At 37.3% G+C, this 23,936-nt stretch overlaps 1 protein-coding gene across 9 annotated transcripts in view; it reads right to left on the bottom strand.

Annotated features, from left to right (window-relative positions):
* SPAG9 (sperm associated antigen 9) overlaps positions 1 to 23,936 on the bottom strand; it is a 95,902-nt gene that overhangs the window by 40,669 nt on the left and 31,297 nt on the right. For 7 of the 9 annotated variants that reach the window (XM_067547453.1, XM_067547456.1, XM_067547454.1 and 4 more), the window contains 4 exons: positions 21,602 to 21,696; positions 15,928 to 16,081; positions 2,146 to 2,356; positions 537 to 636 (listed from right to left, as the gene is read on the bottom strand). In XM_067547453.1, the coding sequence (XP_067403554.1) occupies positions 537 to 636; positions 2,146 to 2,356; positions 15,928 to 16,081; positions 21,602 to 21,696 (560 nt within the window). Of the gene's footprint in view, positions 1 to 536; positions 637 to 2,145; positions 2,357 to 15,927; positions 16,082 to 20,734; positions 20,983 to 21,601; positions 21,697 to 23,936 lie in introns of those variants that run through there. The other 2 variants (XM_067547458.1, XM_067547459.1) reach the window with 1 other exon arrangement.

The following is a 23,936-nucleotide window of genomic DNA, read 5'->3' as shown; positions in this document are numbered from 1 at the left end:
CCCTGTTCTATTTATTCCCTTTGATGCATCTGGCACTGGTCACTGTCAGACAGAATTACGGAGCTAGATAGACCACTGTCTGACTCAGTATGACCGTTCTTATGACTCTGAAGGATAAATGCTGCGATAATGCAACATATGGGAGTAAAACAGGATTTTAAAGGGGTGGGTGAAAAAAATCACAAAAATCCAACTTGGAATGAGCCAGTATTCTGAGCCCTGCTCTTAAAAACATAAAAGCCTTCTTTTGCATGTATTCTTAGCTGGGAATGGGTAAATTGCATTTAGGCATCCTGACTACATCACAATATACAGTATCTTGAACATTATGTACTTCAAATGTAGCAATAAAAACAAAACTCGCTGTTGTAAGCAGAATTCTTGAGGGAAGAAAAACAGGTCATGTGAATTCATTTTGCATGGTGTGCTCTCAAACTGTTAAAACTCCCAACAAGTCATGCAAGTTCAAAATGAATAAATTTGGAATACTTTTGGAAATCCTAATCTGTCTACTCAAATCACAATATGTGACTTACCTCGAACCTTTATATCCACTGAGGTCTTTATCCATATCCAGCTCTGGAGTGGACTCAATGATTGCCTGAACTTCAGATTTTTCTTCATTTTCATTAGCACCTTGAGAGGGGAAGGAATACATCTCCATTAACCACATTAAACAGTCACATACAAGAAAAATTCTGTTCATTATTGTCTTAAAAAGTCACATGCAGGGATCCTCCTGACATTTTTCATATATTATTGTGGCAAAGCCGCTGAACTGTGCAGAATTTGAGTTGATAGACTGGTAATTCTGTACCGGCCACTCAAGTTAAAAAAAATTGATGTCATTCATGAAAATAGAAGGTATACTGAACTGATTCTATTTAACTTACTATCTATGCTAACAGAACGTTGGGAATCATTAGAAAAAGGATAGGTAATTAAACAAAATAATATATCGCCTCTTTATAAATCCACGGTAATCCCATACCCTGAATACTGAGTGCAAATCTGGTTGTCCCATCTCAAAAAAGATATACTGGAATTAGAAAAGGTACAGAAAAGGGAAACTAAAATGATTAGGGAAAAGCTTCCATTTGAGGAGAGATCAATAGGACTGGGACTTTTCAGCTTGGAAAAGAAATAACTAAGGGGAGATATGATAGAGGTTTATAAAATGGTGTGGAGAAAGTAAATAAGGAAGTGTTATTTACTCCTACTCGTGACACAAAAACTAGGGGTCACCAAATGAAATTAATAGGCAGCAAGTTTAAAACAATCAAAAGGAAGTATTTCTTCACACAACACACAGTCAACTTGTGAAACTCCTTGCCAGAGGATGTTGTGAAGGCCAAGACCATAACAGGGTTTAAAAAAAGAACGAGATATGTTCATAGAGGATAGGTCCATCAATGGCTATTAGCCAGTATAGGCAGGGATTGCTGTTTGCCAGAGGCTGGGAATGGCCAACAGGATAGATCACTTGATGATTACCTGTTCTATTCATTCTCTTTGAAGCACCCGGCATTGGCCACTGTTGGAAGATAGGCTATTGGGCTAAATGGACCATTGGTCTGACCCAGTATGGCCGTTCTTATGTTCTTAACTTGAAATTAAATACAATTTTACAATGCCCAGATTTCAAGTTCTTTCTGAAATGGTGTTGAATACACACACAGTTTCTGCTCAATCAGCTTGAGCACTGGTTCAGCTACAACTCTCATCAGCAATAGGCAAAAATTCATATTGTAAAGACAAGGCCTTACACAATGGAATAATCTCACAAAGAAAGTGGTGCAAGACCCATCACCTCAAATATTTAAATCCAGACAGAACAAAGCAATCAAAATATAGTGTAACGGTAAATTATGAAGGGAGACAGACTAGATGAGTTAACTCCCTTTCATTTTAAAAAATGAATCCTGGCAATGTAATTAATCCATCAATACACTTCACATTCCAGGGAAAATAAGGTGTAAACAGCCTGAGAATTAAGTCGTGAGCCTCATTTCAATGTCATCAATAATCTTCACTTCCAAAAGTATGAACACAAATCTCTCTCTTCACCTCCAGGCACCAGTGGCTGACTTTGTATTGTACTGCATAACAAGAACGTCACATGCCTGAACTATTACAAAAGCTTACCGATGGACACAGTTCTTGTTTCTTGAGCTACCTGCACTTCAGTGTGCTTGCTTACGTCTGATTTCTTGTTCAATATATCTGCACTCTTTGCAAGCCCTTCATTATCTTCCTTCAGGGGAGTTTCAGCAGATAACACAGGCACATCTGAAGCAGCTGTTGACGCTGGGGTAGTAGATTTTGAGCCTGCTTGACTAACATCAGAAAGTTCATCCTAAAATGAAAGTTCATCATTTACAAAATTGTCACATGCATTAGTTTACACAAGCAGCATTCCAAATGAGGAAAAAGCATTCATGCATGAACTTATTTCTGCGCTACCTAAGTTAACTCCATTAAAGTTAAAGCACTAATTTAGATGCGGTAGAATATGCTGACTGTCTCCTGAATTGGAACCATTAGATACATCTCAGTGATTTTAATATTTAGTGCTATGGTATGTATGCTTTAATAAGTAGACTGCTAAAAATAACTCAGCGTGCATGGTCAAGAAATAGTCTCCAATAGGCACCAAGGAACATCAACAGTACGAATGGAACCTCATGTGACCCTATTTACGCAACAAACTGGTGTGCCACTTAAAGCGAAAGCATTGAGGAAAATGGATAACATCTGAATTTACACCAGTTTTCACTGAGACCATTAAGACAAAAAACTTAGCATTAATATGTCTATGAAAGGAAATCAGTTTGATAGGAAAATTAATCTGATCAAGTTGTTTGCACAGAATCAATTATTTCTATTATTGTGTATTCATTTACTAATTAACTCCCCACACAGTGGTGTACTAACATGGCTAAATCCTACTTAGAGTAAAAAAGGACTACTTCACTATAGGACTTCCCCTAATGAAAAGGCATGTTGAAGTCTTGTCTACACTGAGAGCTGTAGGGAAATCTCCCACTGCTACAACTTGAGTGCAGCTCTACCAGTGCTAAGAGTAGCTAGCACTTATGGACCTCCTTGTCTAGAGCAGGGCTGAACAACAATGGTAAGGTTTATCCACTGCTAGAATACGCTGCCATTCCCCAGCTAATTTCCCCATAATTCTTAGGGCAGACACCCTTAGGAGTCTGCCTGATAGACATACAGATTCTGAGCAGAGAGAAAGTCACCCAGATTGAGTCAAGTCACCAAACAGACTAAGTGCTCAGTTTTCTAGAATATCCTGTACCTAGGATTTGGAGCCAGATATGAGACGCTTCATTTAGCCAACTTGCTTTATATCAGGCTTTATTTTCTATAGTAGGCCAAACATATTTACTTTTACTTAAGCTATGGGGCGACTTGAATTGGGAATATTTTCTGGGTTCTGGTCCAAGACACAAGTCAGTTTCTAACCTGAGATCAGACAGAGGCAGGAATGAGGTTCTTACTCAAAGAGGGTTGCAATTAATGTTTCCAAACTGTGCCAAAAGGGAACCTGGGGCAGTCTAGTGCTGATACTGCAAGAGCCAAACATGACAATTTTAAGGCTTTTTATATTGAGTATAAAGAGAAAACACCCTTAGACTGATACATGTAAAATGTATATTGATTTAGAGAACAATTTAACCTTTCCAAGGCCTTCTGAAATAAAATTGGAAAAATCAAATAGCTCCAAGCAGGCTACTTAAATATCATAGGAAATATGCTTAAAAGCAAACACAGATATGATCTTGGAAATCCTTTTAGATCAAGATACCAAAAACTAAGTCAAGGTTGAAACAAGTTTAAATTTTGTGACGCATAAATTCATTGACCTAAATCTGTATCTCTAGTGTCCCTTTTCAAAAGACCATGTTGAGGAGAAAATGGAATTGGAAATTAAGTGATCATCACTTAATTAAAAATCAAATAAAATGGGTATATATAAATGGACATGTAGCACTACCAAAAGTGTTCTCACCCATTCTTAAAACACTAAGGAAGTTTAATTAGGATTTCAGTTTCCATATACAAATTAAGAATTTTTTGCAAGATGAGGTTTTAAAATTACTATTAAAATAGGGAGAGGCCAAACATAATGCAAATAATGCAGCTTCCACGAGAATCTTACTGTTGAGGGAATTCAGGAAGACAGTCAAACAAAGCAGCACTTTTGAAAAACAAAATAAAACTACACAAAACATTACACACTTCGTGCATTGTATTTTTCAATGATACCAGAATCTAGGCAGTGCTCAGTCATGTCCCCAATTTACATACTTAAGGGAAATTACAAAAGCAAAGGAATTGTTACTAGTTTTTGAACATTAAATTATACAGATTGTGCAAAATCTTCAAAAAGAAATCTGTATAGTCTCTAAGGAGTAGATGGACACTATACACGTATGGGGAATTTAAACTAGTGTTTTTTGTTTTGTTTTTTAATATCTCTTACTCACTAGTTACACAGAAAGCTAAATGTGATAGCAAGCAGAATATGTAAGCTGCATTTTGAAAAAAGACCTTGGGAGGGATGGGGAGAGATAGTGAAGAAGCTTTAATGCAAGTCAACAATAAACAGTGTTATTATAATCTCAAGAAACCTAAGCATTCTTCCCTTCTCCATTTAATTTTCTGTACCACTACTTGCTGTAATGTCATCCATTGCTTGATATACCGATCCAATTCACCTTCTATTCTAAGTAACTGACTGCATGTAAATGTACTGCTGAAATACAACATTACTATTAGCGTTCAGATGTTTATTCTGAATTTTATTCAGTTGTCACTACAATATTTGAAGTAACAGGCTGAAGAGGAAACCTGATTTAATACCTGACTGCATTTATGTGCAGAACTATTCAAAATGAAAAAAGTTACAGTAAACAGAAATAAGCTCATTTAATAAAAACATGTAATATTATACAAATATGAGGGGATACTTCAAATGTGGCTGAAAACCCTTTGTGTATTCATCCTGCTGAAATGTTTCCTTTTCCTTCAGACATGGACTCAACTCTAATTCTTTGTAGTCTCCAAGCAATTAAGCAGTGGATCAATCACCTCTCCATTCTTGCACTTTTGTTACATTCCTGTTCTGTATGCAACTTCTTTTTTTTTTTTTAAAACCTTCTTTTCTTTCCCAACTTGACTCCCACTTCTTCCTCAATTCCTTTCTTACTACAGGCTAAGAACCTGTTGCTGCATTTGCCATGTGTTATTCCCACTTCTTTCCCTCTCTCCCCCATTCATCCCTTTTGCTTTCCTCTATATCCACTGTATTTTCCATTCCATTTCTTCCCTCCCCACCCCCAAAGCTGACTTTGGCTCTTAACTTAACCCTCCACTCTCTCCAGCACCAACTCACACCACTGGAAACACACCATCCCCAGCCATACCCACCATCCATCCCTTCATACATAGGGCTTGAAAAGTTTACTACATCTAATAGCCAGCAGTCTAAACCAGAGAATGTAATTAGACAAAGGACCCAATTGTCTAGGAGCAACACTCAACTATGAAGCCAATTTCCCCACCAATTTGTGTTTGGATTCCTACCAAGGTGCTCCCTGGATCCTGCTCAGAGTCGCCATCCTTTACTGCTTCCATTTAATAAGTGTGAAATTTGAAGCCTTCCCACCTTCCAGCAGCCAGAGCTTTTCAGAACATAACAGCCATAATGGGTCAGACCAATGGTCCTTCTAGCCCATTATCCTGCCTTCTGACAGTGGCCAATGCCAGGTGCTTCAGAGAGAAGGAATAGAACAGGTAATCATCAAAATGATCCATCCCATCGGTCATTCCCAGCCTCTGGAAAGAAGCCATCTCTACCTATCCTCGCCAATAGCCATTGATGTGCTGAGTTACATATGTAATGCCAGATTTGGACCATTTGTAAAGTGTCAGATTTTGAACATCTGAAACAACTTGCTGTTGATAAAGTCTGCAATTGTTTGGAAGAGTGTCAGCATTGTCTCCATATACCGATATCCTTCATCACAAATTTAAAAGTGACCAAGCTGGGTAGAGTAAATATTTGTTAATCTCACAGCAAGTCAATTGGAGACTTTATCAGAGCATGTGTAACACCTAACTATTGGACATCTCTGACAGATATCAAAAATATGTATGTTTTTCCAAAGATACTCAGTAAGTCATGAAGCCCAAAATTAAGGAATTATGGTGAACAACTGAAGTCCATTTTCTAAAAAGGCTATATGATTAAATATTATAAGTTGTCTTTTTAAATGTTAACTTTTGGCAGGTGTCTTTTTTTAAATGTTAAAATTCATCCAATGATTCATGTTTTAATAAACAATGAAGGGAGGAAATTGTACTCTTCCCAAGAGAATCCAGTGCTCACCCACACAGGGAATAAAACCTCAGCATGAATGTTGTCTCTGTTCAAACATTTCTCCAACTCTGTATTCTAAATGCATCCACTGAAGAATGCAGCACACACTGATCACTGACTTTAGCACACAAAAAGCCCCAAACAAATGGCATGATTGACCAACAGAAGGTAGTTGTGAAGAAAAAGGGTCTCAACTGAGTTTGAATCAATTGTTTACAAAAATTAGAAGGGACCAACCAAGTGTTTCAGTATAATTCAATATAATTATTTTGCTATATTTAATTTCTTCCCTTGCATTTAGAAACTAGATTTCTCAGTAGATAAAACTGACATCAGAAACCAGTGAGAGAGACTTAAATGTAATTCCCTTAAGTAGGAGTGAGTCTAAATATCTTCCCCAAATATTTTAAAAATTTGAAACAGTCAAGTTGTATTTTGTAAACAATTTTTCCCAAAGACTTCTGTCATTGAACTAAGTTGTGTATTTAAAATTAGGTCATTAAGTCAGTAAGGGACTAAATAGTGGTTCATATGCAATGCAATCAGAGTAAAAATAGAAGAAAGCAATATATAACTGCAGCTTGTCTTCTAATGGCACCCAGTATTGTTCTTACTGTACAAAGTCCCAGAATATCCAGACAAACCCTGCTCTGTGTTGCTCCCTGGCACCTACACTGAGATGGTTTTTAGCTGAATCACTGCACATCCTTCAAACACTACTGCATGAACAGAAACACAGGTAACTGAAAGCAATAGTACAAGACACTGGCAAGATACAGCATGTTAAAAACTAATAGAGAAATTAATATTCAACTCTTAGTAGTGACTGCAGTGTATCATGCCATTCCACATGATCATTTATTAAATACAGGTACTGTGCTTGGCATTGTCAGATAAATAATAATCCCTAACTCTTACACAGACATAGTCCCTGCCTAAGGCACTAAGTCTTATACATAGACAGAGAAGTGTATATGTAGAGCATCAAAACTTGTGCAAGCAAGGTTGCCATTTTTATGTCTGTACAAGTTAGTATTAAAAGGACTAATGCTATGAAGTCTATTTTGACAATATGAAGTGACAGGTATTGTTTTCTGAAGGGGGTAGAATGAGATCAGAAAACCTTCCTTTATAACTCAACTCCATCCACTCTTCAGTCACGTGGCTCTAACTTGTATTTCAGCAAAGCAACTCCTTCCAAAGCCAGTCAATTTTCGAGTAACTGAAATGGCCATGGGGAAATGGGAATATGGAGGATTACTTGTTATACACAGAAGATGCTCCCAGCCCAACTGTCTGGGGAATAACTGACAATGTTTTAGATCCAAATTCAGATGCCCAACAGACAATGTGAACTGCCAGGCTGACCCATATCTGTTGTATGTTAACAAAAGCTTCATATTTGTTTGAAGAGCAGCCTCTCAAGAATACCAACAGAAGGAATGGCTACATGGGGACTGCACTTCTTGGAAGCTCTCACCTCTGCATTAACTAACAGGAAAGTAAGCTACAGGTGTTATTAGATGCTAATTTAGAAGAGATCATTGGGACTGCCCATGAGCACAGATTTGGAAGAAAGACTGCAATCTATCAGTTATCCAGGACCAGATCAGGGATCCTGGTAGTTCTAGATACACATTTGTGAAATTCACTTGTAGAGTACTAGACTGGGACTCGGGAGACAACTGCTTCTATTCCCAGCTCTGCCGCTGGCCTACTGGGTGACTTTAGCCAAATCACTTCACCTCTCTGGGTCTCAGTTTCCCACCTGTAAAGCGGGGATAAGGATACGTCCCTCCTTTGTATAGCATTTCGAGATGTGTGGATGAAAAGCACAACTTAAGAGCGAAGTATGATCACTGTCATAGTCACTATCATTATTGTTATAATTAAGGCTTTCATTGTCACTGATGCCTGTTTCTAGTCTGGTTGCAGCTTAGTAGAAAAGACTTCAGTGGAACAAGCTGAGGACCTGCCCTGCGGTGCTGATCTCCTTCTGATGAAGCATTTGAAGCATCTTTATTCAGTCTTCTGACTTGAAAGATAAAAGGATCCTGTAGCTGAGGGCTGTAACTTCCACATTTTTGCCCTTTCATTTTGCACGTAATTTTTAATTTAAGCCTCCAGGCAATATCTAATTCCCCAATATTCCGAATGAAATAGTATCAACAAAAATGTTGCTCTAAAGCTACAGCAAATCCATATGGTATTCTTCATGCTACATACTCTAGTATGTTGTCCTCTAAGTCCAAAGGTATCTTGCGAAAGAAATTAAAAACCACGAAATGGTGAAAATGAACACACATTTTTAGTTCTAATTTAAAAATACTCAGCTCTCTGAAAAGTTTGCTGTTTGCTAGAAGCTGAGAACGGGAAATAGGATGGATTACTTGATGATTACCTGTTCTGTTAATTCCCTCTGAAGCACCTGGCTTTGGCCACTGTCAGAAGACAGGATACTGGACTAGATGGACCATTGGTCTAACAGAAATGGTTCCATAACTGGGAAATATGCTTACAAAATACCAATTGCCCCGAAGTCATACTTAGGGCACACTAAACAGCCACCCATTCAGCGCCCAATAAGAGAGCAGGGACATAGTTCAGTCAAATATGCTGACCAGCTACCACTGAGGATGTAAAGTATCTAAGAGCAACCACATTTTACAGGAAGACTGAGTAAACATTTTGAAGCACGGCTGATATGCTGACAACTCAGCAATAGTGAGAATTTGAGCTGTTGCATAAGTAACACTGTTTGATTATCAGTAAGGAAGATACAAAGTAAAATGACCGTAATCCTGAAACTGTACTAAGCACTCTTCTCTCATTGCTCTAATACAGCATGGGACTCAGTCAAGAAATATTTGTATAACAACTAGATATTTGCTATTTATATAGTACAAACACTGTGCTAGGCACTTAACATGTAAAAACATGCTCCTGCATAGGAGAGGTATCTTCTAGGTAAGCATGTTAAGGATAGAAAGCAAAAAAGTAGTGAGGCAACCAGGGAGGTGTGGTATGTATATGCTTCCACTTTGTTTTAATTTACATGGGGGTTGTGAGTGCTTCTGAATGGAAGACCAGGATTTGTAGGGTTATAGAAAGAGGATGAAGGTGTAACGCAGAAGAGGTTCTAAGCAGGGGGTCACATGAAAGGAGGCATGAGAGGGACCACCACAAAAAAGGTGGCAAATTAGGTGGCTTAGATGAAGCAACCAGCAAAAGGGGAGCTGTATGTGGGAGCAATTAGTAATTCAGAAATAATTAACGCCCAAACTCCTAAATGCTTAATTCTGGTATTGTACATTCACATATTTTGCCTTTCATTTGAGAACTCAAGGCACTTTACAAACAATTAAGTTTCACATGACCACGGTGGGGAAGAGGAGCGGTATGGGCCCCATTTTAAAGTTGGGGAAATGGAAGTCAGAGGTAACTCATGCACAGTTACAGAGCTAACAATTACTTCCTCATCTAAACTCAGTGTCTGTATGAAGACATCTAATTTATCCAATAGATCCTCCGATCTATGCCACGTAATTTCTGCACCAAGTGAACTCCTAGGTAGGAGAGCAGTTGACAGCAAAGGGGGCATGTGCTTCTGACACAGGAACCATTAGTTCTGCAGGTCAAAAGATAAACATCGTAAGCAATTACTGTCTCTGAGAGGCATACCTTTTTAATAGAAGACTGGGCTCACTGACCAAGCAGTAAACAGACTCAAGTCTGCTGGACGCTTGCATTAGATCTAGACACAGACTTATTGAGAGAACTGTTACTGAGAGAACAGTGAAGTCAGGCATCTAGTAGATCATGTTAAAAGGGAAGTTGAGATACCTAGCAGAAACAATGGTTTTATTGAAAAAGAGTGATCTCCTTTTCCAGGCTATATCCCCTTCTGGGAACTCAACAAGGAACTTATTCTTGTGACTGACCACAAAGCCTCTATGAGAGAACAAACCAATCACTACTTCAGCAGCTTCCTAGAGTTGAATGAGCAAAGCCACTGCATGCACCTATCACAGGCAGGACAGAATAGTTTCTGAAATGTTTTCATAGCAGGGACTACAACATAAATCTTGTGAATCACCTGCATTTTTCCTAACCAGCACATAATAGCCTTAAGGCAAGTACCATGACAAAATGCCTTTATAAGGAAAATGGGGGCGTGTATTACAAATGCTTCTGACCAATGGCACAGTGCACAGATTCCTTGCCATTTGCAATAGGTATTTATGAAGTGGTAAGGAGCCTCTTTTACAAGAAAAGGGCCATTTAAGCTCCCTGAAAAAGGCAAAGCAAGGAGTCTAAAGCTTTCCTTGGGAAATGCTTTTCTGGGATTGATCATTTATTTTCTAAAACCAGCCATATTCAGCTTTAGGGATAAACCCTACATTCAGATTCAATTTATAGATCAAATCCCTATTACTTTTTTCAGCTATACTATCAATTCTAAAGCTAAGTTATGATTAGATTTAGAGAAGGAACATGCAAGTAAATGAAAGAGATAACCTTATGAATGTGTTAGTTCATTGCTTCCAGAACATGAAAGATACTTTCTTTGCACATTAGTCTCCATAAACTGATTTATTCGGTTTAGTAAAGCCTATTATTTTAAGTCAAAATGTCACATTATTCAACTTTATCTCTTCATTTCAAAGTAGTAACTTTCTATCTGATCAGCTTCGTCTAAATTTAAAATAAGATTCTTAAATCTGATCTGTCGTATGTTTAATTGTTTAAGGATCAGTACATATTTCAGAATGACACCCACCAGCAACCCTTCTTCTCTTCATACTCTCCCCCTCTTCCTCTTTCCAATAAAGCTCTACCTCCTCCCAAAAATCAGCAAAGGCTCCCTCTTTCCCTACTGTCAGCAGGCAGTGAGCCTCAGGTCGTTCTGGACCTTGAGCTGCTATCAGCATAGCTGTAACCAGCCCCGCCCTTTCCAGATCCCTGTGAAACATGAGATGGAACCAGACAAGCCTGCCAAGCAAGGAGGAAAGAAATTCTCAGTCCAAATCATCCTCTTTTTAAGGACTTCAAATCCAGCTCCTCCTAGCAAACACAGATTCCTCCCTCCCTCGCAACTGCTTGCAGCAGCGCCACCTTAGGGTATGTCTACACAGCAAAGAAAAACTCAGGGCTGGCCCATTCCAGCCAATTCAGGCTCACAGGGCTCAAGCTGTGGGGCTGCTTCATTGCTGTGTGGATTTCTACGCTCAGACTGCAGCCCGAGCTTTGGGACCCTCACACTTTACAGCCCAAGCCAGCTGGACTGGGCCAGCCATGGGTGTCTAATTGCTGTGCAGACGTACCTTTAGAGGTCCTAAGAAAAAGGCCTAACCTGAAGTTGTAGGATATCTCAGGACCGGCCAGCACTGTAGCAGTTAAGGGACAAATTGAATCCATCCTCAAAAGGTCTTGGCTTTAAAAAGCAAAGGCTCAGGTAGAGTTTACTATCCAACGGAGCAACAATGGAGTGTATATTACTATGCTAGAAGCCACAGAACTGCTGAAGACTTGGAGCCTGTCCAGATCATCATCCCACTTGAAAGTTACACTCTGGAGTGTGCTCCTGTCTTCCTGAACACATGATTCTATTATAGCATTTCTGTTCATGGATTGCAAAAGGACCAAAAGGATCTTTCCACAGGGTTTTCTGATCCTTTCTTTTTGAGGTTTTTGTACCTTCTATCAGGATCATGGGATATGCTATAGTTTAGACAAAGTATCTCCTGAGCTGAGATACTCACCCACTTGCGAAAAGGACATCTGTTTTTGTACCTCCAAAAATAGATGGGTTAATTAGTGGTAAGGCCCTTTTCTAATAGGATGGGAAAAAAGGTTAGCCATGGTGTATAGCCTCAATCTTGCTCTAACTTCCTAGACTGAGAATGATGGAAGTAGCATACTTAGCCTGTCATGCTGGCTTTTTTTTTTTTTTTTTTTTGGGTGGGTGGGTGGGGGGAATATTTATTATATTTTTTGATATCGATATATCAGAATAATAATAATTCATGAGAGATATGCCATGTCTGGTACCGTTAGAAAGGCTATAATGTGCTAAGTAAGGTGATAATGTTTATGTTCATGTGTTATATGTGTAACGGAAGTCATGGATATGTTTGATATATCTGTATCTCAAACTGTGCTGTGTCTGGGCGACACCCCAGACAGGATGGCTGCAGCACTAGCCTGCTTAATGGTCCATTAAGGAAATTCACAGGTACAATGGGCCCAGGGGGAGAAGCCAGGGATACCTGATGAGTCACCAGTCACTCATGTGACCCTGGACTCCATCTTATTTCTGTAAATTTCCACAAGCAGCATGGCAAAGGCCAAAGGACATAAAAGGCAGCTGCACCACATCCATTATATCTTCAGTCGTCTGTCGTCTTCAGCCTACCTCTGGATCAACTCATCTACAACTAAACTGAAGCTGTGAAACAAAAGGACTGAGACCCATCCAGGTACTTGATGTATACCATAGGGACTATACAAGCCTGCAAACTCCACAATTCTATTAGAAACCTGATATATATGGACTTTCAAATCAATTGTATTTGTCTGATTGCTTTAATCCTTTAACATTTCTCTTATAGTTTCTTTCCTTTCATAATAAACCTTTAGTTTTAGTTACTAAAGGATTGGCTGGCAACGTGGTATTTTGGGTAAGATCCAAACTTATATTGATCTGGTACTGTGGCTGACCCTTTGGGGTCCGGAGAAACCTTTTTGGTAAAAAGCATAGAGTTTTAAGTAACTGATCTCTTTACTGGACCTACTGGCCGATTGGGAGCCAGAGACTGGAATGCAGTAAAGGGAGAGGTGTATATTTTTATTTTGGCTTCTTGATAACCAGTGTGGGGAATCAGAAGCACTGTTTGTGGCTGGTTGGGAATTCGGACTTCAGTGTCACCCACCAGTGCTGGGAGAATCTGCTCTCCTTGTACAGCCTGCCCTGACCTTGGCATTTTCAGGTGGCTACCCTACGCACGGATGGGTCACATAGCCCATCACAGAAGAATAATTTCATGAATCCAGCAGTTTAGGTACCTGCTTTTTAAGACAAGTTAAATTCTCTTGGTTTAAGAATCAAGCATCCTGGGAGCCATAATCTTCTCCTGAAGAATGTTCCTTTTGTACCAAGAAGCTGTTGGAAAGCACATCTCTGGTGAACTGGAATTAGAAGACAAGCCTGTGGGCATAGCAAATCCCACAGGATTTATGATCCTTGTCTTCAGACACGAATAATTAAGGTCTGCAGCCATTTCAGTAAAAAAAGGCCAATATTAAATACTGTGTAACAGAGTTAAAAGGAGAACAAACTGTCATTCCGCTTATCAGATATCTTCTTGTGGGGCACCATGTTTAAGTGCAATTCATGGAGAGTATGTTCCTTTTGAAATGCTGTGATTACAGGACCTCTTGATAGGAAGCAGCTGTCAGATCAGACTACCCAAACTAGAACTGTAAAGTTCTTTCCAAACTGTATGTGAGGCAGAAAATGTATTAGTTCTATAGAGCTTTGATATCAACGTCTGTCTGAATGCTCCAAAAATATTACATTATACAGTTTTAGGATTCCCAAAACATAGCTAAAGAGGGAAGTGCCATTCATATGTTCCTTCATCTTATATATAAATAAACTATTTCAAGATCTCAAATATTAAAATTAGAACTATTTTCTTCTAAGTCACACCACTGAATATTACTGATATTTTAATTTTAAACAGTTACCAGCACTAAAATTACACCAATTTTACACTCTCTCTCTCTCTCACACACACACACACACACACACACACACACACACACACACACACACACACAAAACTGTATTTGATGAATACTCCATTCCTTGTAACTAAACATATAATTACTCAGAATACATCACAGAAAGAGATAATGAAATAATATCACAGAGCAGACTGCAATTGATTAGGCAAGAAGGTGATCAGGTGGCTAAGCCATGGTATTTACTGTATCACAACGCTTAATGTAACATCCCATGATCACATATGTAGAATGTGACATATTAGATTTGAAAGATTTTAGGGTCTTTGTTTTATACTTTTGTTTTGTTGAGGACAGGAAATTCTGTCCCCTAAAACTGGTTGGAATTCACTTTTTTATGCTTTAATTTAGGCTCTTTAATGTATACAGTTTGCTTGACATACAACTACTGGTTCATTCAGTGAGAAAGTCCACTTTTCCCCTGTTATATCTTTTGTGGTGCTTTTACACCCGTATATTAAGGTTACTTGGAAGGAGGGATTATTATGCAGTTTAATTCAAGATTTTTCCCTGGTTTTGAGTATGCACCATACAGCAATAGTGAGAAGAGTTTTAAATATAGCTGTATGACAAGAGTAAGTCAGATGGGACTTTTAGGATTTTATTGTGCCTATTTTTTTATTTATTTTTCTTAAATTCACTTTGCTACTTTGGTCTTGTGTTACTGCTTTTATAATTTCAGAATTTTCTCCAAAAGAACATTTAAATATTCAGCTGTACAGTGGTGCCATAGTGAATCTTTCACACCAGTACTCAAGTTTGCATAACGATACTCAAAGACCATTATACACATATGACAGAGTGAGTACCAGGAATATCAAATATTTTGGCAATAGCTTTTTGAAGATTCTCTTAACTGACCTGTACAAAGCTATACACTTTTTAATATACTTTTTAATTATCTCAGTTTTTAAAAAATCTGAAGAATTTTATTGATCTTAACCTCATCAAATTAAAACTCATGAGTAATTACTGGCACCTTAGGTAAGATGTCCAGTGGCTTTCCAGAAATACCTTATAGGTGAACAGCACAGTGCTACTTGTAACCTACAGTTACAGTAACCACAAAATACTCTGCTCTCAAAGAATCTGCTATCACCGCTGCTTCAAAAGGCATGTTTACAGAATGTTTACTTCTGACTTTAGAATACCAACACCTGGATAGCATTCAGATTCTTTTTAAAATATACATGAGGTGATACATTATCTTTAATCCTAGCATATTGATATAAAAGTGATGTGACTAATGTATTCTGAACATGTTTTGGTTCAACAAATGCCAAACAATCAACCTAAGTCCTGCCCCTCCCCATGTCAATTCTTAATGCTTTTAATCCAATCGAACAGTAAATTCCCAAAACTGTTTATACTTTCTATCCAGTCTCTAAATACAAGAATTCCAGTCCTTAAAGAATTGTACCCATTTAGAAAAGGTAACAAAAAATGTCTGAAATACCAGGAGACAGATCTTGCCTTCTCACTAACAAGATGAGAGTGCAGCCCAAGTCCCCATTCACCCAGCACACAAAAATTTCCTTTAAAATACAAGACTCACCTTAAAATCACCTACAATAACTGACACATTTAGGAGTTTATATGACTGGAGGGGTATAGTTCAGACCTCCCTATAATGTAGTTATCACCAACAATGTGCTGAATCCATGGTTTACGAGGGCTTGTCATAATATGCAAAACAAACCTGAAAACCAATAGCTCACCTTTAGGCTGGTGTGAGAGCGTGGCTGGCTTAGCTCATGGAATTTCCAGTGCTCTGACCCAGGTGTTTCCCCTCCTTCTCTCTGAGTGTCAGGTGTAAGCAATGCATCTCCTGGAGGTAATGGGAAGATGCCCAGTGACACAGGACGCTCTTTTCTGTTTGAAAAGCAAACCAAATTTCATGAGCTTCAATTTCACTCAGTCACTGCCTATGCTATACCTGCTTTTGAATATGGTAGGGAAACAGAATTTAGATTCAAGTATGCATGCTGTATTTCCCATTAAATACACATGCAAATGGACACAGTTTACATTATTTTATTTAGTAATTCCTCAGATTCTGCTTATGTATTTCAAGTAACTATGAAAAAATTGAGTACTGTAGACTGATTTAAAGTTTCAGTTTTCAACAACTTTGTGTGGCAATTACGCTGTACGCCCCATAGCCATTCCAGATAAGAGAATAATAAAAATTTTAATATGAAATAATTGTTGGATTGCGAGCATCAGAATCAATGATTTAAAAACAAATCTAATTTTTGTTTTCATTCAGATGAAGCACTAGCAATCCAATTGCATTCAGAGCAACTTTTTAAAACATATTTCTCATTTGCTCAACTATTGAACAGCACCATGTAACTTCTGTAACTATCAACTACTAAATCCAGACAAATCTTTTCAACTTCCCATCAACTTCAAGCAAAATAATCCTTACTTTGAAGTCTAACTCATATCATTCTACACTTTTTTAAAAACAGCATTTCACATATACAGTTTGTATATCTGAAGGGCATAGTTTGTACTCTGTTTAGCTGTATGTTAGGGTGTAAACAGAAAGACCCATTGTTGGAACCTGAGGCTCTGAAAATTAAGGGACTGTTTTTAGAATAGACTAAATTTAAGTCTATACCTAATTTTGTATGAGATACTATACAAAACTGTTTTCCCAATTAAGCACTCAGATCCTATAGTGATATCACTGAACAGTTTTCAATCTCAGCTTAGGGAATTACAGTTCCAAATTAATATATATGAGATGGCGGGAAATCTAAGTTCAGATATGAATGTAGACAGTATTTTTTAGTACATAGATACAGAAGACAGGAGTTATAGAGTCAGCTTTTCTATGAACAGTACCAACAACATACAGGGCACTGAGAAAGCTGGTGGTAGAGAGGTCTGACAGGTAAGCTGGAGCAAGTTCATGGAAGATTTTAGAATCCTCATGTTACCATAGCTGTCTACTCTATTTTCAGCAGTTAAACTAGATAGAACAATCAAAAGTAACCTAAAATGAATCAGAAAGCACACTAAATTCCACAGACTGGGACGAAACGGAACCTAGCTCTCCCAAGAACCTTGGGTTATTCAAATAATGGTCCTTTGAAGTATTTTGAAGTGTTGGCACCTGTGGGAACATAGCACCAACAATAAATATAACTTTACAGCAGAGAAGACTAGTGAAAGCCAAAAGATTTCACCTTCTTCTTCATAGAAAAGGCACAATTTGGGAGGGCCCAAAGAATCATCTTGAGGAGCCTTCCCAAAATTCCACGACTGGTACTGTGTCCAGTGGTGTGATCACAATGAATAAAACCTGATTACATTTGGGGAGAGAGAGAAAAATGTTGTTTAGAAAGCCATCTGCAGAATGCTGTGGCCAGCTCTATAAAAGAATGTCAGTCTGACACCTTAACTTTTTTCAGTTAAGGTGAAGCAAAATGCTTGCTTGGTCCAAAACAGCATGATCCAGAAAGAAACATGTGCAGTTAAGCACCATTGCCAAAAATAAAACTGTGGTTAAACTCAGAGGTAAGTTTACCAAAGGTAAAAGGTAGAGAAAGTACACGACAGCAGAAAATTGAGCTTAGCAATACAAAGCACGTAGAAAGTGTAAGCGCTAAACCAATGAGCACCTCTGGATGAGAAAGCCAGGATAACTATTTTCACTATGATGATTAGGTAGAGTCACGTCTATAGGATAGCTTTGTGAAATGATTAGGGCCCTGTCTACGTTAGTCAGGGCAACTTCATATTCTGCTAGCAAGAACTGTGTTGAAACATATGTTGCCTAGGCAAGGTCCATGCTCCTATCTATGAAAACATGGAAGAGAAAATTAAAGTAAAGACAGTCAAGAAATGCTTGTACTTGGGGTCCAAGAAGCAACAGACTCTTTTGAGAACATTCACTGTCTGGATAACAATTTTCAAGAGATTAAAAACTTCTACAAAGTTAAGAAAAATGCCTGAACAAGCACCTTTTGAATACTGATATATGAAGGACCACGATGTACGAGATAATGTCTATATGACTAAATATGCGGTAAAAAAAATCAATACCACAGATTTTTGCACTAGGAAACTAGTACACACAGGAGATCTCTGGGTAGGCTCTTAACCAATACAGAAAGACAGCTGGACATTTGATCAGCATTAATACTGTTAAGCAGATAATGTGAAGCAAACAAAAAAAGCAAAAGCAATCAAGGCCACACAGATTAAAAAGTATTGGAAGGGTCAGGTTATGCTGGAACAGTAACAACTTTGAAGAAAAAAAACTTACTAAATAGTTGCAGAACTAAACAAGTTTTTGCTACAACAGCAGGAATCCTTGGAATCTACTCAAGTACTTCCCTTGTTTAGAATTCCTGCATTTCTAATACATGTGGAGAAAATGACAGACACGCACATTTTTAATTTTAATTTCCATTATTGATTTTCTCAAAAAAAAAAATCCAGTGCCAGAAATTAAGTTGGACTCCATCGTAAAAGACGGCTGACAATACAGCATGCTCTGTGGGGAGGCCCTTAGCTTTGGAAACCACCTTCTGGACAAGTGGTCCAAACAAGCCCAGATTTGTTTATCTTCTATACAGGTTTTTAAGGAAAGCAGATGGGGGAGAGGATTATGGACTAGGAAGTAGAGGGGGATCCTCAAAGAAAAATTCTCTCTTCGGTTGGGCTCAATTTTTGGGAGTAGGAGTGGAAATTAGCTAGATTGTCATTTAAAAAATTATTATAGTTACCTAGAGTGAACAGATAAATGTCTTTCTTACATGCATGACATCAAAATCAAAAATACATGTATGGGAAAAGTCATTCATTTTAAAGGGGTCTGTCTTCCTTTCTGACGAGCAAAATCTTCTCCCACTAAAAATAGGGTACCAACTTGTTTGCTTATACATGGGATGGGAAAGAAGGGAAGAGTCCCCCTTTCAGTTTCCAAGAAATGTCTGGAAAGATGCCATTATGTTGAATTAAAGTCAGGTATTATTGTTTACTCCCTAAACAGACAAGAAAAGCCTCGGTTTACCTTTTATTTCTTTTAACAGTTGCTTATTGAAATATTAGAGCTATGCTAAGCATTTTTGCAACCACTCTACATTATATCCTTTTGATTACATAAATAGTCAAGTTAATATAATATTACAGATTCAGGCAATAATACTTTCTCAATATGAATTTCTTCACCCTATTTTCTACATTTTTTTCTTCACATAGCTAATGAAATCAACAGCGCAGCCTTTAAAAAGACTATTATTTACATACTAAAATAGTTCTAAAATTTGACCAAAAGGCTCTACTGAAAAGACAGCAGTTCCTGAGACTTTAAATATTCACTTGAAAAGTAATGACATGCTACTAAAGCTGATAGCGTTACTATAAAGTAATAGAGCTCAGATTTTTTTAAACCTAAAAAAGTAAAATATTTTGCTTTAGTTTTAAAGTATAAGGCTTTATTAACTGATTAATAGGATAATAACAAATGGCTAGAATAAACTTATTAAAATGCCTTAAGTCTAACGAAACATTTTTTAAAGAAGTCAACTATCAACTATCTTTACATATTTGTCACAAAAGAGAAATAAAAAACCCAAAACACTGAAGTCTAGAGACCACGTGCTACATTTATTCTTTTAAATGAAGCTTCCATTAGAATTAATTTTCTGACCATCATATACCTGTTAAACATAAATTTACTTCAGCCAGAGTTACAAATAGTGATTAAATTAAAGAATGTCAAGTTTACAAGTTTGATAGATACAATTTTAAAACCTGGTACATTGTATTTTATTTAAAACCAACACTAAAATGTGTCAAATTTTTTCTCTCTTTTTTTTTTTTTGGTACTAATGCAGATCTACTACTACTCATGGCAACCAGGACAAACAGCATATAACTTGAGGGAGGAAAGAGTTGGCTGCTTGCCATACAAGTAGAGAGAGAAAGAGGAGAGAGGATAACATTTGACTGAACAATAGCGAATAGGCTCTTACAGCTCTAATGCCCAAATAACAAAAGATTTTTCTTTCAAAGTATTTTAAATGATCAACCAGTATTTCAGTGTAATGTAAAAAAATGATTGAGATAATTTTGCATTTGAACAGAGCACCCATTAGCTTCCCTTGGCTAAATATATAAACTGGGTAAACGAAAGGCCTAAGCCACCACAAATTCAGGACAATATAATATACACTAAATACGTTACAACACAATGAGTGCAAGTGATTCCCACAAGGTTTAACAAAGCACTTCTATTCTGCTATCAAAGAAGCTGATTTAACAGCTTTCTAAAGGGAAAACACAGTGACCTTGTAATCACTAAGAAAGCACAATGCAAAATTTCCTTTAACAATTTAAAAAACAGTGCCTTCGTGCCTTAGCCTATGAATACTAAATTTACAGAAGGACTTCAAATTAGCACTTGATATCCCACTGCCTCCTTTTACAGATCGAAAGATGAGCAAGAATGAGGAAGCCAAGAACAACGAAGAATACAATAACCAGAGGTTCAGTAGGTCAGAGTACCTGAGTATCCTTGGTAGATTCTGCGTCAGAGCTGGCACACCAGTAGAAATAGAAAAATGCACAAGCAGCAAAACAGAAAGAGATACTAAGATAGCTGAATTAATGACCACCGCCCCGCCAACGAAGCCAAACACAAATAGCAGCATGCATCCAGGACTCATGGCGCTGTGCTGGCATGGTGAAACGCCGGAACCAAGGCTACACAGGCGATCAGGGTGTATCTTTGTAGTGAAAGTCTGTCATTCAGCCGCTGCCACAAAAACAATGCCATCAGCAGCAGCTTTCAACTCTCTTCTGCAGCAGCTCCAAACCAATGACATCAGCTCTCTCCTCCCCCCACCTCAATAAACCATAGAGCTGCTTCTCTTAGCAGCCACATAGCCAGCTTATTACCTATTCTCCCCCACTCCTTCAATCTAAGCGTTCATTGGCAGAAAGCTTTGAGATCTACATAATATATTCACATAAAGCAACACAAGCTGACATTTAGATATGTTCCTTCATAACCCTGTATATAAAGCAGCAGCAATGCCATTTTGAAAAGTATTTTATACCTGATTTTTTTTTGCAGTCGATTGTTTTAAAATTATTCATATCCTAAAAGAAACTATGTCTAAATTTATAAAAATATATGCCAAAATCATTGCCCAAGACTAATGTATAGAGTATATCCTAACATTTAGCATTACAATAGCAAGTGCTTTGTTCCACTGATTTCTACGCTGTTCTCCTACTGCATTCCAATCATACGACAAATCTTTCTGATTCAGCCAAACTATTGTTGTAGGATTAAAGAACAGACAGTCTTGCAAACATAAATGAATGGATTTTTCTTTCATCTCACGGTAAGAGCATAATAATGCTTACCTAATTCTACTGTGTGTGATGGATTCTAGTTGGTCACCCCCCGTTAGTTGATGAAGTTTGGTTCTTTCCAAGTGTTCCATATAATTGTGAATCATCTGTTTAAAACAATAAATATACTGTAAGAAATATTAAGTATAATTAAATGTATTGCAATAGCATCTTTTACAGCCAACATTTTGCACCACTTTGTAATCCTCCTCTGCATATCTAAAAAAAGATACCAGGAGCCCACTAAATTTTACAGTTTAGAGCTAACTTCACCATTTCTTTCAATAAAGAGAAGTACACACATTAAAAAAAAAATTGTCATTTATGGCCACAAGTCTGAATTGAGACCCTTTCCTTCAAATTGTAGCATTAGATAAAAGAACCTTAAATTATCTTGCAAAAAATATACAATTCAGTTTCACTTTTAACCCCTTAAACATATTCCTATATTCATGAATAGGAAATATTTGAATAGCACCATAAGAGTACATGTTATTTCAGACAGACTTCTGCAACTAACTGCCCATAAAGGGAAATAATGACATCGTAGTGACTGTAACCTGCTGAAGTTTAAACACATCCATGAAGTAAATTAAGAAAAATGAGATATTATAATTAATATTATTATTATAATATATATATATATATATATATATATATATATTAATGAAACTTGTAAGGAGGCAGGATTTGTGGCAACTAAGACTCCTACATGTAGAGATACTAAGTATTTATAATAGCTTTTATATGTTGAAACATTTTATTGCATTAAGTGTTAATACAGTATATAGCAAAACAAGCATCTATCTAGAATATAAATATAATGGAAGTCACCAAAATAAAATGAAAATATTTTATAAACTATATTATGTTTAAGTTTTGAGATGTTAGTCTCTATCAAATGTGGCCTAATTTACAAGTTAATACATTAACTAAGAACATGGTTAAGTGTTTGGAATTTAAAAAATTGAAATGAGATTTGATGCATGTTTCAAGCTTTTTGAGTGATGGCTGAACTATTAACCCATTTTATTTGTTTCCATTATGTTCTTGTAATATATTGGGAATAACTTTTTTCTTCTCCAGAAAGTAAAGGAAGTAACAAGGAGAGAACCATTTTAGACTTGATTCTGACCCACAGGATGCAAGGTAATTTGGGTGCAAGTGATCATGAAATGATGATTTCATGATTTTAAGGAAAGGAAGAAGAGCAACAGAATAAGAACAATGGACTTTAAAAAAAAGCAGATTAACAGATTCAGAGAACTGATATGTAACGTCACATGGGAAGAAAATCTACTTGTCCAATTCTGAGTGCCACACTTTAGGAAAAAGGTCAACAAATTGGAGAGAGTCCAGAAGAGAGCAACAAAAATGATAAAAGGTTTAGAAAGCCTGACCTATGAGGAAAGGTTAAAAACTGGTCATGATTAGTTTTGGGAAAAGACGATTGAGGGGGACCGGATAGATCTTCAAATATGTTAAAAGCTGTTATAAGAGAGCGCTGATCAGCTATTCTCCATTTCCACTGAAGGTAGGACAAGAAGTGAATGGGTTTAATCTGCAGCAAGGGAGATTTAGGTTAGATATTAGGAAAAATTTTCTAACTAAAGAGTAATTAAGCTCTAGAATAGGCTTCTAAGGGAGACTGTGGATTCCGCATCTCTGGAGGTTTTTAAGGACAGGTTGGACAAAATTATCAGAGATGAACTAGGTTTACTTGGTCCAGCCTCAGCACATGGGGCTTGTTTTCCTTAAAACCCCATACCAAGGTACTCCTACAGTAAACATCCCAATAAGCTTGTCAACATATAGTATACAGTATTCATATATTATAAAGCAGCTCTATTTCCACCACATACTGCCTGTACTCCTTCCATCTTGCAATATACCTGTGTCCCAGATAGTCCACTTGAATCTGGTGTTTCTACTTTACAGCAGGAATTTAAAGGATTTCTGCATCCTGCCACAAGGATGTCCTTCTCAGCATAGATTCCGTTCTAACTGCTACTTTAAAAAAAGTTATGCACCCTTTAGGCAGAAGAGTTTATCTTGCCACATGAATTTAAATTAAAAGCATTCTTCCCATTAAAAATTACTTCTGAACTTATGTGCACCAATTAAATAAGATGATGCGGATGGCAAATATGGTAACATTCCAAGGCATTAAGCCTGTGAATTTTATATTACAATATATACTATTTCTGATTATTAATTTTAACACAAGTTCATTTAAATTTTATTTGGGAACACTTTTTGGGAAATAAGTCTAGAGTTTTACCTCAATTAGATACATAAGATTGATTTAACTCTGCTTTGTAGCTTTTGTAACTAAAAAGTTCTCTGC

Source organism: Emydura macquarii, unplaced genomic scaffold (assembly GCF_026122565.2).
Source record: "Emydura macquarii macquarii isolate MOO-44397 ecotype Brisbane River unplaced genomic scaffold, CSIRO-AGI_Emac_v2 contig_1230, whole genome shotgun sequence".
In the NCBI taxonomy this organism is placed as follows: Eukaryota; Metazoa; Chordata; order Testudines; family Chelidae; genus Emydura; species Emydura macquarii.
Note: the sequence above shows the minus strand (reverse complement) of the source record. Positions and strands in the feature narration are given on the sequence as shown.